This window comes from Pseudophryne corroboree, chromosome 3 (assembly GCF_028390025.1).
Source record: "Pseudophryne corroboree isolate aPseCor3 chromosome 3, aPseCor3.hap2, whole genome shotgun sequence".
Taxonomy (NCBI): Eukaryota; Metazoa; Chordata; class Amphibia; order Anura; family Myobatrachidae; genus Pseudophryne; species Pseudophryne corroboree.
The window spans coordinates 465,136,662-465,152,456 of NC_086446.1; the positions used below are offsets into that span (position 1 = coordinate 465,136,662).

Sequence of the window (15,795 nt, forward strand, 5' to 3'; positions counted from 1 at the left end):
GAAGAAATAGCAAAGCAATGTTTGAAATTGAATATGCTGTAACAATAAATGTTAGGTCAGTGACAGCAAATGTGGTTCAGGATATTTCATGTCCTAATTACTGTAGTTTAGTGAGATACAGTAGCTGCACAATGAGATACCTTAGTAGTGCTGACTATCCCAATATAACTATCTTTTCATTTGTTTCAGCTTTTCAAAGGGAAATTTTTCTACTGCCTGGGAGAGGATACTAGAAATATTACAAATAAGTCAGACTGCTTTGAAGCCAAATACAAATGGGTGCGACACAAATACAATTTTGATAATCTTGGTCAGGTATGTAGAACAACATGCCACTTATAATTTTACTATTAGAATTCAAAGCAGTTGTCTACGCTGGAGGGGAAATAAATATTAATATATATTATACCTTATTTTAATGGAGACACAAATATATTTTTACTACAGGAGTGTTAGTTGATTGCTCTAATTAAAGGGGCCAATTCAATTACCCGTGACCTTCCGCTGGAGCAGCAATCAGGCTACCGTAATTGTGCTTAGTATGAGCTGCCTATTATTATCCTATATTTACAGTATATGGCACCACTAGGGTTCTGCAGCGCCTAACAAAGCACATGAACAAAACAAGAAAAACAGTGACTTACAGCACAAGACAATTTAGTACAAGTACATGGTATATAAATATTTCTGCATCAGCAGATATGACACTGAAATAAGCATCAGGGTGGTCGAAACTGAGGTCTAGGTGCCATTGTAAGGAGTATGGTGTAGGACAGGAGTGGGCAATTATTTAAGCTGGGGGGCCACCGAACAGTTTCCAGTGAATATTGGAGGGCCGCATCCCCCCCCCCCTTCCGCATTATGGGAGAGCTGTACTAAGTCTTTCATTTATTAATAATGGGGACAGATGAAAATAAACATAAAATGTATAAAAACCACCATAAGCCAGTATAAAAAAAAAGTGTGGAAAACAAAGACACAGCATCCAGTGTTATGCTGCTATTGATAATATTAGCAGATCCTCTCTCTCCCTGGACACAGTTACCAGCTTCTCCGCCCCCCCCCTATCCTCCACCCCCCATATCCTCCATCCCCCCCTATCCTCTCCCCCCCCCCCCCCCCCATCCCTTCCCAGGCAAAGTTACCAGCTCCCTGAATTTTTAAATGCAGACTTTACTTTCTCAATATTTTGGGGTCAACTGTGCCCTGTCATCAGGCTACATATACAAAGGTGGGGCATGGTTGACCCCGAAACGTTGAGAAATTAAAGTCTGCATTTAAGATATACATAGGGGCCAACTGTACATATACTGTACCTAGACATACATACAGTATAATTACAAACCTGCAAACAGCATACATACACACACACACATACACCCCATCCCCCCAAACACATACATATATTATAAGAAAGCATAGCCACCATTCCCTAACACACACACATATCCTCCAACTGTATCTTTTTGGCAGGTACAGTACCTTTTTTTAATGGTCTGTACCGATTTTTGGCTTTCCAAACTTCCATTGAAGGTATAGGAAAAGGAGCGTGGCCGTGCCACTTTACCCGTGGCCATGCCCCCTTTTCGAATTTTTACCGATTTTTATGTGAAGGGTGTGTTATAGGGTGTGTTGGAGGGTATGCACACACATATCCACATCCACATAATCTCACAAAAACAACTGCTGTGGTAATAGGGGCAGTATGTGCCACACCCAGCCAGCATAATTTATTATAAATTACTTCCCCTCTCCACCACCCAACGACCGAGTCTCCCTGATTTCTGAGGCACAGACCTGTCTAGTACTGCAGTCAGCGCCGGAGACAGTCAGTCACTGGTTCAGCCTGTTCTCCTTTGGCACGGTACCCTTGCACCTCGTCCGGCTACCGCTGCAGCTTCCCCAAACAGGCTGCCAGCCCAGCAGCCAGTCTCCCACTTTCACATTAGTAGTGGATACAGTTGCCTCAGCCGCAGCAGACACAAACTGCCTGAGCTCCCGTCCTCTGTAAAAAAAAATGAAATAAATCGATCAGCAGGCCGGTTGACGTGAGGCATCACGTGTCGATACTGCAAGACCTGCAACCAGGATTTGCACAGCGGTGCCAGCAGCAGCTTCTGAGGTTCTGCAGTGCAATCACAAGCAGCTAAGCCTGTCGAGCCCCTTTTCATTGCGCGCTTGTGGGAGGTAGCGGGCCGGGCAGGGTCGGTTTGTGGGCCACAACCGGCCCGCGGGCCGTATTTTGCCCACCCCTAGTGTAGGAGATTGTCTAAGTAAGAGAAGGAAAGCACATGATGGAAGAGGGATCTGATCATGAGAGTTTACATTTTAAAATGGAGGGGCAGACAGACAAGGGTGACACGGCGTAGGTTGGTAGGTTGCAATGAATTAAATCTGCCCCTAAATGCAGATTAATTAGTGAATGTATTAATATAAGTGTATGCAGCTTTGCTCGAATTTGATACTTGCACCTGGTTGCTATTGGAGAGGGTTGGAAAGAGGAGAGAAGTGGGGGGGTGTTTGTTAACAGATGCAAATCCATACGGAGACTCATGTACACTTGTCAGTAGCCATATATATTGTGGGTGCCTGAGCACTGGTGCACATACATTGTGATGAAGAAGACGGTCACCAGTACTAGCTAGCCACATCTGCTTCTTGCACTCCTGGGCCCCTAGACAGGCTCAGTACTCCCATTAAATAAAATTAAAACATGGCGTGAGATGCCTGGTGCAACTAATACCCCTTTCACACCAGCCAAAATTTCCCGGGTAATGCAAGTTCATGTTCACGCGCATCAACCCGGGAAATTTCTCAGTGTAAAAGGGTACAGGGTCAAAATCCCGGGATTCCTGCCCCGGCATTTCAACCCCGCTATCTTCCAGGGTTGGTCCCGGGATCTTCCCGGGAACCTGGTCAGTGTGAACGGGAGCCGGGTCAATGTGCCCCGGCTCCCGTTCACTCTCTATGTAGCAGGCGGCGCTTAGAGATCATGTGATCTCTTGCGCCGCCCCCGCCGCGTCACCGCTGACGTCAGCAACCCGGCAATATGCCGGGCTGCTGACTGCAGTATGCAAGGGGTCTTACCCGGGAATGTCCCTGTATGATCCCGGGACCGTATTCCCGGGTAAGAACCGCAGTTTTAGGTATGAAAGGGGTTAGACTCTCTGCCACAGGAAGCGATGTGTACTTTTTCCTAAACGTTGCGTCTTATTCACATTGTATCCACAGAAGATGCTGCTCACAGTACCAGGGACACTGGATTAGTACTTTTGTTGCACAGGAATTCATAAAAAGTTAGAGATTAAATATAACAATACATGGTGCGGGTATGGCGCAGTTGCACGTATCAGAACTCTGTCTTTTGCCTTTTTTACCCAGATTAGTGACTTAATCGCACACAGGAGTACATGGAATGCCAGTGCCAGTGGTCGGGGTACCCTTGCATTGTACTTTTGGTGCATTTGTGATGCAAATTAGACACATATTTTGGGGACAATGTCGCTGACGGGGCGCTTGGTGTGGCTAAGTCCATGGTGCGCCAAACAGAGCTACGGTATTTTGAGTGTTCTGAGCCAAGGTGTATGTGAACACATTCTATATGAGAGATAAATAATTATTTTGATAATATTCACCATTCACTCACCATAATATTCACTATTCACTCACCAAATATCCAGCAGTATATACTATACAGCTGTACCCGTGTATAATGCCCACATGTACCCTTTGGCTCATACAGTATATTGTGTGTAATTCTGGCTCCTGTACCAGCCAGTGCCTCCTGAGACATTTACCTCACCGCACGTCCCTGCTAGGAACTGTGACGTGGTTTTATTTGAGGTTGTTATTAGGAAATAATACACAGTTACAATTTTTCATAAAACTGTAGTAGAAAAGGGGGAAGACTAAATAGTACATTTTACATTCATTTTCATACAAAAAACTTTACAATTTTTGGTTTAGTTTTCTTTCATCTGTTTCATTACAATGCACAGTGCAATGTATAAGTGGGTGTAATTGTGCAGAATGTTATATAACTGTATCTAAAACATAAGACACTGTATAAATGATCCGCCAATATAGAATGTTACTTCTTGGGTCTTCGCACGGCATGTCCTACATCCTAAGTCCTATTTTGGTGTTGATTTAGATATTTTGTACTATGCATGTTGATTATTTGTAAGCAACGTATTCATTGTATTTATTCGCACATCATTGTTATTCATGTAACAAAGGTCACTGGAAGTATTTTCATATTAAGCTACAGAATCACTAATAAAAATATTTGGGGAAAAACACACTGTACAGATATGAAATAAAACCAAAGATTACAGTGTTCATAATTTGTTTCTAAATAGGCGCTGATGTCTTTGTTTGTCCTGGCATCGAAAGACGGATGGGTAGACATCATGTATGATGGACTAGATGCGGTGGGAGTAGACCAGCAGGTACAATATGTGTAATTATGCGTTTAAATAAAAATGTGTGTTTGGGGCCTATTGATCGCGGGAGATGAAAGTTAAATCATTATTTAAGTGAATGTTAGATCCCGGGGAAAATACAGTTCTTACTGAGATATTTTACCTAAATAGAAAGGCAGTCTTTGCATTACAATTTTAGGATGATTTTATATAAATATGTTGTTGGCTTTATATGAAGTAGTATTAAATTATCAAACCCCGGACATCGGGGGTCATTCCGAGTTGTTCGCTCGCTAGCAGATTTTAGCAGCATTGCACACGCTAGGCCGCCGCCCTCTGGGAATGTATCTTAGCTTAGCAGAATTGCGAACGAAAGATTAGCAGAATTGCGAATACAAAATTCTTAGCAGTTTCTGAGTAGCTCGAGACTTACTCCTACACTGCGATCAGTTTGCCCGTTTCGTTCCTGGTTTGACGTCACAAACACGCCCTGCGTTCGGCCAGCCACTCCCCCGTTTCCCCAGACACTCCCGCGTTTTTAACTGACACGCCTGCGCTTTTCCGCACACTCCCAGAAAACGGGCAGTTTCCGCCCAGAAACACCCACTACCTGTCAATCACACTCCGATCACTTCAACGATGACAATTCTTCGTTCGGACGTGAGTAAATCTACTAAGTTTTGTGCTAAAATACTTACCGCATGCGCACTGCGTACCATGCGCATGCGCATTTTTGCCATAATCGCTCTGTTGCGAAAATCGGCAACGAGCGATCAACTCGGAATGACCCCCATCATCCCTGAAATCCAAAGGATTATGGTGATAGTGATTTAATGTAAGGTGCCAAGTTATTCTGCAATGCAGAGAGATTATTAGTTACTTGCCCTGGTGCACATGAAGCTCTCACGACAAAGTAGCAAAACTCATGGGACTCCACCACGCTGCTGTTTCTGAGTCGCCACCCACAGGTCCTACTGCGAATGGATTGCAAGCAGAATGCTAATGTGACTATACACACATCCAGGGCTGCGGACAGCTTGACCAGGCCTGGGTAATGCAGGGGGGTGTGGCCTAATCACAAGAGACCTTAAAAAATTTGTTGGTGCTGCTCGCTGAACAGGATGGCACCGTGAGCCCCTCAGCCTGGGGCATATCCAGGAAGAGGAGGGGGGAGGGGGGCTGATCAGAGTCAGAGTGTAAGATGCTGAGTTGGTAGATTCATACACATGTGTATGTCATTTAGTAAATATGAATGGCAATAAGAAATAAAAAGTTAAAGACTGAAGATATAGCATGAACTAAAGTCAGACATATTATTTTATGAGTTTGGCTATACGATACAGTGTATTATATGCTTGTAATCCCAGATTTAAAGATTTCATAAAATGCTATTGCAGAGGGGTGGCTGGGTCATCACTTTACACACCAATTGCCTGCCCTATTACTGACTGTTATGTCCATTCTTTTCAGCCAGTGATGAACTACAACCCCTGGATGCTCCTGTACTTCATATCCTTCCTGCTGATTGTTGCTTTCTTTGTCCTCAATATGTTTGTGGGAGTTGTGGTGGAGAATTTCCACAAGTGCCGACAGCACCAAGAGGAAGAAGAAGCCAAGAGACGAGAAGAGAAAAGACTGCGCAGGATGGAGAAAAAGAGAAGGAGTAAGGAGAGAGAGCTAGCCGGTCGGTAGTCTTTGAACATTATTCTGAGTGCTGCTTGATCGTAGACAGGCGCACACACCCTTGCTGAGATGGCCGCTTATTAGAGGCATGGATACTGTAGTCTAGCTGTGCATGGATAGGCAGTATTATAATCTGTTACCAAGGGAAAGATACAACAATAACTAACTGCAACAATTGTTACTTTATTCTGCTCTTTAATTCTCATTGAAATTGATGACTGGTTCACCAGAAGTTTTATTATTTACAGTAGTTGCCTATTTATAGTCCATTTTATTACGTTCACCATATGTGTGGTCTCAATTCTTGTCCATATAGAACAGGGGTGGGGAACCTTTTTTCTACCAAGGGCCATTTGGATATTTATAAAATTCTTCGGGGGGCCATACAAAAATTATCAACTTAAAAATTAGCCTGCCCCCAGTAGATATGCCCCCATTAGATATGACCCCTAGAAGCGCTGCTTACACACACATTAAAAGAAAGAAAAATACAATACTCACCAGCCACGCTCCTGCTTCCGGACCCTTGCCCTCTGCCTGGCTGCCCACTCCTCAGAACTATGGGAGAGACGTCATGACATCTCTCCCATAGCACCGCACAGGCACACACGCACACTGCCAGAGCCGGAAGCCGGAGCTCAGGAGTGAGCTCCTGCCTCCGACTGCTGCTGAGGGGAAGAAGCCGGGTGCCCTCTAGTAACAAAATCTCAGTGGGCGCCTGTCATCTACCTTGGTTAGGTGAGCCTGGGAGGGCCGGATCAAGTGGCTTTGCGGGCCTTATACGGCCCGCGGGCCAGAGGTTCCCCACCCCTGATATAGAACCATGTGTTTCTGTGAAATGTAGAAAGGTTATTATCACTAATGATCAGGCAAGGAGAAGGCAAACCGTTGCTGTACAATAATGACACATATATGAACATGGGGCCTAATTCAGACCTGATCACTCGCTAGGGTTTTTTTTGCACTGCTGCGATCGGATAGTCGCCACCCATAGGGGAGTGTATTTTTGCTTTGCAAGTGTGCGAACGCATGTGTAGCAGAGCTGTACAAACAGATCTTGTGCAGTTTCTGAGTAGCCCAGGACTTAGTCAGCCACTGCGATCGCTTCAGCCTGTCCGGGACCGGAATTGACGTCAGGAACCCTCCCTGCAAACGCTTGGACACGCCTGCGTTTTACCAACCAGTCCCAGAAAATGGTTAGTTGCCACCCACAAACAGCTTCTTCCTGTCAATCTCCTTGCGATCGCCCGTGCGAATGGATTCTTCGCACAAACCCATCGCTGATCGGCGATCCGCTTTGTACCTGTACAACACGCTTGCACATTGCGGTGCATACGCATGCGCAGTTCTGACATGATCGCAGCGCTGCAATAAACGCTAGCGAGTGATCAGGTCTGAATTACCCCCATAGTCACTGGTCAATTATATTTTAGTTGGGGACAATTAAATCCCTTAGTGTTCTTAACCATCTTTAGTGATTGTTGACTCTCTAGACATGCATTGATGTAGGGCCAATTTGATCTTTTTTGGCCAAAGTGGCTGACAAAACTGACATATGTTTGGAGCTACTTGTGTATGTGGAACTATGGAACCTGCAAGACTGCCATGCACCACATTCCATTATTGATTATCAGCATAGTATATTTAGTCCTGAATCTTTATACTCATGTTTTTCTAAGCTTTCTATTACTTTATTATCTCATCTTCATCATAGCTTCAACATACCCTAAAATGAAACCATAAATTGCTTTTGGTGAACCATTTATTCAATGTGAATTAAAATAATTCAAAGATATAAGGGATTGGCACTTCAGTAATATAGAACTAAACTTTCAAATCTTTCTCCTTGCATATTATTAAATCATGCAAATACTAGTGTAAAATGCATCCAATAGTAAAACATGCTTCGCACCTCATAGATGGTATTAAGTTTAGAATCAATGGAAATGACATGGTAAAGCTTATCTTACTTTGAACATGTTATACTATTGTGCATGTAGGAAATCAGAAAGCATGGATATTCTTGAAAATGATGCAAATTAAACAATAGAGCTGAAAGTTTTTAACATGGTTGTGTGAACCAGAGCATGCATTTATAGGGGGTCATTCCGAGTTGTTCACTCGGTAAAAATCTTCGCATCGTAGCGATTTTCCGCTTAATGCGCATGCGCAACGTCCGCACTGCGACTGCGCCAAGTAAATTTGCTATGCAGTTATGATTTTTACTCACGGCTTTTTCATCGTTCTGGCGATCGTAATGTGATTGACAGGAAATGGGTGTTACTGGGCGGAAACAGGCCGTTTTATGGGCGTGTGGGGAAAAACGCTACCGTTTCCGGAAAAAACGCAGGAGTGGCCGGAGAAACGGAGGAGTGTCTGGGCGAACGCTGGGTGTGTTTGTGACGTCAAACCAGGAACGACAAGCAGTGAAATGATCGCAGATGCCGAGTAAGTCTGGAGCTACTCAGAAACTGCTACGAGGTGTGTAATTGCAATATTGCGAATACATCGTTCGCAATTTTAAGATGCTAAGATTCACTCCCAGTAGGCGGCGGCTTAGCATGAGCAAATCTGCTAAAATCCGCTTGCGAGCGAACAACTCGGAATGACCCCCATAATGCGGATGTTATATTTTCAATTGTTTTATGATGCTAAGTGAACACCGATACTTCCATGATAGATGGAAGTAAGACGTATACAGTTTCCATGGTAAGCAGATTATTCAGAGATTGTAAGTTTTTGGTTTATCTTAAATAGAAGAACAACCAGTAAAATTCAGTGCAAATATACGTGAAAATACATTTTAGGGGCAGATTCAATTCCACGCAATATTTAGGTATAACTCTTGGCTTAACACCTGGAGCTATTTAATTATTCTGCATTTTAACATGCATCAACCCATGGATTCCACCTAAATTCTAGAAATCAGAGGTGTCCCCGCGCGTTAAGCCCTAGATCAGAGTCGGCGCAACCCGCTTAGCATGGGTATACAGTACAGCGAGGCACCGTGCTGAGGAGGCGCTGTCCCCGCTCTGCTATCCTGCTGTTGCTGCTAGCTGCCACCGTGCATGCCAGACTGTAGGACAGGCAGTATCGCCAGCAGCGGGAAACATGGCTCTCAGTATCAGGTCCCTCCTGCTCCCATCTCTATCCTCCCCGCTGCATCTGTCAGGATCTATGACAGGCAGTGACACCTGCAGCTTGAAGCTGATCTTCCATGTAAGTACTGCACACTTCCACCTTTTTCCTTGTCCTGTGGACAACTGGACATATGTGTAAGGGGTACTACTACTGTGGACATTATGTGTGGCACTACTACTGTGGGTGTTATGTGTAAGGGGCACTACTACTGTGGGCATTATATGAGACACTACTACTTTGGGCGTTATATATAAGTAACACTTTTACTGTGGGCATTGTGTAGAAGAGGCACTACTGTGCAACATAACATGTATAAGGAATACTAGGTGTAGCTTAAGTGGCACTACCGTGTGACGTAACCTGAGTAAGGAACACTACTGTGTGACGTAACCTGAGTAAGGAACACTACTATGTGACGTAACCTGAGTAAGGAACACTACTGTGTGACGTAATGTTAGTAAGGGGCACTACTGTGTGTCAAAATGTGTATAAGGTACACTACTATGTGGTACAATATGAATCAGGGGCACCACGTGCAGTATAATGTGACTAAGATTGTGCTACTGTGTGGCATAATTTGAATTTGGGGTACTGTTGTGTGGCCATGCCCCTTCCTTGTGAGACCACACCCCTTTTGTGCAGTTATTACATATGGGAGGGAGCTTGCAAATTTATCATTTGTAGGGGTCCACCGAACACCCCAGTCGGTGCAATTAATGTAGATTTTTCTTTGTACCTTCGGAGGCTGTGAGGAAAATTCCATGTTAAGTGCACCCTATGGGGCTTAACATGTGGGGCTGTGATGACTGACTGCTTAACATGTGGGGCTGCGATGCCTGACTGCTTAACATGTGGGGCTGCGATGACTGACTGCTTAACATGTGGGGTTGCGATGCCTGACTGAATTGCACAGGGCAGAGAAATTAGCTGTGGATAAACCTGCAGCTAATTCAATCTGCCTAAAATGTAGCTAGACTGTATTTACCATTGCACTGTATATATTGAATTAGATTTGTCTGCTCTTGCAGCTGTGTAGATAATGGTGAAAGGCTAGTAGCTGTCAGAGGCATTAAGGAATTGTTTTATATGTATTTATGTTATGTTGGTAAGCTGGGATTGTGAGAGGGTTATAGTCAGGATCCCAGTATTTGGGATCTCGACAGATTGAATGCCGACACCGGATTCCCGGCACTGCTAGGAATACCAATGCCGGGATCCCAACACTGATCGCACTGCCGGCGCAGGAATCCCGAGCGCAGGGATCCCGAATGTAGATACTGCCGAGTGGTAAGCCGGGGGGGGGGGGGAGGGGAGGGGGGGTTAGTAGGTTTAAGCTGCGGGTGGGGTGGGGAGCCTAGAGTTATGCTACGGGGGACAGGGGGGTTTAGGTTTAGGCTGCGTGGAGGGGGGGTTAGGGTTAGGCAGAGGCGGGTTTGGATCGAAGACCATCCCGTAAAATGTATGGAAGCAGTCCTAACGGGGATGGCGGGGTCTGTCGAGTGGGCGGAGTCTAACAAGGGGGCGGTATCACTCTTCTTAAGGCCTGATTCAGAGTTGGACGCAGTTGCTGCCTCCTTGTGTTTTTGCTGCTGTTGCGTCTGTATGCTAATACCACTACACAGTCCTAATTACGTATGGTTCTGCGAACAGCTGCATATTGCGATGCATTCGCAATTTCTGCAATGGGCATTTTTTCTCAATTTCTGGACGGCAACTATTTGAAGGGAAGAAAGGCTTCCGCAGACAAGGCAAAGGCAATGTTTGGGGCAGACGGGGGATAAGAGTAGGGGACAAGCAGAGGCACTAGTGCAGACAGGGCACGGGGCAGTGGTAGGCGCAGATGGGGAAAGACAGTAAGGGACAAGCAGGGTGGCTTGTGCAGACAGGGCAAGGGCATCAGGTCCAGCGTCCTGTCATACCAATTCACCCCTGGGGTTAGGCATCACCAGGTAGGGTTAGGGTAAGGCTGCAGAGGGGAGTAAGGTCAGTCTGCTGGTAAGGAGGGTTAGGGTGGTTAAGGATTAGGGGTAGCATACTTGCCTAGTAGGTGTCAGGATCCTGTGTGCCGGGATGCCGCTGTCGATATTCTGACTGCCGGTATCCCAACCGCTGGGATCCCGATATCATCCCTTGTGAAGTTGGCCACTGAAGAACATATCAGAGATATGCTACATGTAATTGCAGCCATACAGCTTTTATCTGAATGTACTCCATTGTACCCATATGTGTGTTCATATTGTTACAGACTTGCAGTAAATAGGTATTTTGGCTGCATTTGTTTTTATTAATTTCTACAGCTTAGTCTATAGAGAGAGTCCACCTTATGGATATTCAGCCTTCAGATGGTTTTGATGTATCTGGCACATGTTCTTGTAACATTTACTATATACAATGCTTTATCTGTCTAGTTTTCTTCTGACATTTCCGGGCATTCATTTATATCATTAGCTGTGTTATTATTTATTATTATACTTTTTTATATCTGAGTTTATTTTTGACATGGCACAAATCTGCTTTCTTGATGCAATGGGGCTGATGCTGGGTGAGCACTGTGCCAGTCAGTGTGGCATGTTTCACACCGCAAATGCTCAGAAAGCAAACTGATGCAAATGTGGGAATGCAAAATGGGATGCATTATGGACGCAGCAAGCCCTAGGATCGGAGAGGCAGAATGGGGGTGTAACGGGGTGTTCTCATGAGTGTAAAGTTCAGTATGGATGTCTTCAGGTAATTGCATCTTATTCAGACCTGCAATTATGTGCATACATTTCAGCTTGGATGCATATATTTTGCACCTGATGTTGGGCTGGAGCACATATACACTGAATGTGACGATGACTTGTAGCAAACTAGGCACATATGCTGCCCATCCAGACCCAAATACTGTACATCTCAGGATGTGTACGGTTCTGCGTTATTTATTATGTAATGCAAAGAGCACATTAACATGCCTGTGGTATAAAGCAAGAAAATGTTGCACTAAGGTTGTTGGGTACCCTTCTAGGACAGCTGCAAGTGAATCAGTGTATAGAATTTAGAGTGTGTAGGCAGCAGCGCTGAGGTTTTATCTGTGGTATGGAGGCATACGCAGACTAATACATACATTATGTACAGACGGACAAGCTCTTTAAATACTATTTTGGGTATTGTGCTATATTCTTCTGATCAAATTCTAAAAATGCTAATTTAAAATGAATTAGTGCATTACAATGTGCCCTTTGCTCCCTTGCTTGGTTGTAGTGATTCTTAAATGTAGCTGAATATTGCAATTTAGTTGATAAAATTCACTTGGGGTACTTGGCTGGTGTGTTTTGCTTACTGGCCTGATGCAGCAGCATGTGTTGTCCCAGGACAGCAGTGAGGCCAAGCAATGATACTGTTAAAATGTCTAGGATCATAATGGGGCATGGTGGATAATGTGATTGTATGATTCAATGGAGCCATAAATGTGTCATGAAATTGCATGATGAGTTTGTCAGAAGATTATTGGGTCAGAAGGATCAGTGGGACTAGCACGGTGTAGCAGTGTGTGGCTGGCCTTTGCAGCTTTTGTAGCTTTCTCCGCTTCTGAGTCAGTGGATTTAATCGATTTGCTGGACAAGTGTAAAAAGAATTTTCATTTCCGAATACGAAGAACAGGTCATTACAATATCTGATCAATAATTAATCAGATAGCAAGGCAAAAATCAGAGTGTTTCCATATGCTACCGTAATTAACAGCATCTCATTCTTTTAGATCTAATGCTGGATGATTTAATGCTGGAGCCTTCAGCCAGTCCAACACAAGGTACTGGCAGATCTGGTGTATTGTCCCAGCACAGTGACTGTGTTATGTAACTAATTGCTGTCTGATGTCAGACGTCCACTAAACTGTGTGTGAAGTCTCGTTTGTTTATCTCATGGCTCACACATCCCATCTTGGTGTTACAATTCACAAGAATAAAATTCATTGCACTCGTACACATAACAGAGATATACTCAGATGTCTGCCACATGGGCTATCTTAGATGAATTCCGAGTCCATTAATGAATGGCTAGAAATAGTGGGTTGGTTTAACATTAAAGGTTCCAGTAAGCGGCTCCAAATAAAAATAGACTTCTGGTTATTGCCTTTTATAGGGCAGCACTTAAAGTAATGTAACAACTGAGTGGGTTGGGCATTGACTCACAGGGCTGACCTATAAATGGATTACCCAGAAGCCTATTATCCTTTTGTTTGGCTTATTTGTATCTTAGAACTATACCTAACTCTTACTATTGTAGATGATAATACTGTTGAAATGGCTATAGCACCCGGCGTGAATTGGATGCCATGATCACCAGTAAAATTAACAAATATTTTCCTAAATCAATATAGGGTCAGCAAAGTAATTTCCTGCTGGAAATATGTTTCTTTTCCATATATTCGATCAGCACGGATCAGCAATATCAGCAATTTGATTACCAACAATGACTGTTCCCATTCAAAGCTGTCATTCAATATGGTCAATGCAAAATCTACTGTATCATTAAATACAGGACTAGAAATAACCAGATATACAGACTATATTATATATAAATGTAAAACTAGACCTTGGACAATAGTGGTAGCTTGCCAGCATTACATATTTTACCTGGATGAATAAAGGCATTTGTGGGTTAGTTTTGTAGTCCTTGGTATAATAGCAGCTGTGAATGTAAAGATAGAAGTACAATTGGCAAGGTTGAAATATTCTTTCATATTGTTGAAAAAATCCTGCTTTTTTTATTGAGAATACTTGACGTGTGGGCAAAGTACAGAATAATGTTCACAATTTTCACATGATTGATCTATTATAAAGTTTACTTAATATGATAAAATGTTAGTGACAAGCTCGTACAAATGAGAGAGAATAGATGCGAAACAAACTCCCGAAAAAGGACAATTCCCCGTAAAAAGACAATTCCACAAAATAGATATCCTCCCCTTAGACCTCCTTCCTTTATGCATCCCTCATGACATCTGCACAGTAGGTCATTATGCAATGTCAGATTCCCCATGTTGCATGAAAAGACAATAATGACATAGAAAATCCTAACACTAGTACTTGTGGTTGTCCGATTTCATCCGGGATCCTACAGAGCAAAAATAGAGAGATTCTCCCCAAACATCTTATAATTTATGATAAGTACAATTTTAGCAGCAGTGAAGAGATTAATACTTCATACTTCTCTCTGAAATCATCTATTGAAACTCCAGAAAACACTTGCTGACATTTGACAAATAACTTGCGAAAAGTACACTGTGGGAAGAGGCTGAATACTGGAATTAAGGAAATAGAAAGCAGGTCTTAATTTATTCTTCAGTACTAAGCTGCTGATTCCCTGCTTCTGAATGAGTCTGAAGTGTTACAGTTCTGCAGAATTTGCAATAGTAACAGTAAAACACACCTAAATATGATTAACACTTCAATGACTCTGGAATGAAGTGAATTTACTGCAGAAAGAGTTCATAATTAATAATCAGTACATAATTTGTTAGATCTCACAGCAAAATGTAGGGAGAAATTCTAATGCATGATGTGCTTCTCAGAGTGCATGTGTGGGCGTTGCTCATGCACAGTGAAGTCCACTGTGCATGCTCTGGAACTGCACATGTGCAAGGTCTAGAACATCTGTTCCTACTTCATCTGAATACTCCTCCGAAAAAAAGGTTATATGTCACATCTCATAAGTTAACATGAAGAAAGTACAGCTTCTAGGAACCCCTGGCTTCCGGACCATACTTAACAGATCTCTGTGAATCCACCTTCCCCGTTGTTCACAAAAGACAGAGACAGATATAAAGCACTCAGTACATGCTAACCATGTACAACACAGTGCTCTATTCCTCCTCATGAAATCCCTGCTCTGCACTATTACTTCTCACTGGTGTACAGCACTAATGGGGAGCAAGGAGGTGGCAGTGCTTGCAATTAACATACAGAGTCAACTGTTTATTATACCAGTGGGCTCACTAAGCAGTATCTCAGGGCAAACATGGAAGAAGTATTTTGTCTAAAGCTTTTAATCAACAAAAGTGTTCCTATTTAAACACACTTTCAAATATATGACTAATGCAAAAAAAATCACCAGTTTGCACCGCTAATGAGTAAAGGTTAGTTTGTTCTTATAGTCGCATCTTCATTGTTGCACAGTTTACTCCTTAGCCATTCCTATATTCAATGGTCAGTACCATAGGTAATGCCAATTAATTATGTCAAATGCACTATAGTAAAAGCACACAATATTTTCTTTATCTTCTTCTTATTGTGATGATGATTATTAGTATTATTAATAATGATGATGATAATAATAATAATAAAAAAAATACATAGATTGACATCTTACTATCAATGCCATCAATGCTTACTAAACAACACCATAACAGGAACTGAAAAAGTTTACGAAATCAACATTACAGACATGCTCACACACTCTGTTATTCATTTATGCTGTGACACCGAACATATTAATAGACATTATGCAATACATGCTTCCTTTGCACAATTCGCATTTAGCAGCACTTACTAGCGTACAACTGCAGTAT

The 15,795-nt window shown here is 43.1% G+C and overlaps 1 protein-coding gene across 4 annotated transcripts in view; it reads left to right on the plus strand.

Moving 5' to 3' along the window:
• The window catches only part of CACNA1G (calcium voltage-gated channel subunit alpha1 G), a 281,486-nt gene that overhangs the window by 186,671 nt on the left and 79,020 nt on the right, over positions 1–15,795 (plus strand). For 2 of the 4 annotated variants that reach the window (XM_063960705.1, XM_063960709.1), the window contains exons 22-25: positions 190–315; positions 4,362–4,451; positions 5,895–6,108; positions 12,985–13,035. In XM_063960705.1, coding sequence (XP_063816775.1) covers positions 190–315; positions 4,362–4,451; positions 5,895–6,108; positions 12,985–13,035 — 481 coding nt within the window. The remainder of the gene's footprint in view (positions 1–189; positions 316–4,361; positions 4,452–5,894; positions 6,109–12,984; positions 13,036–15,795) is intronic. The other 2 variants (XM_063960706.1, XM_063960707.1) reach the window with 2 other exon arrangements.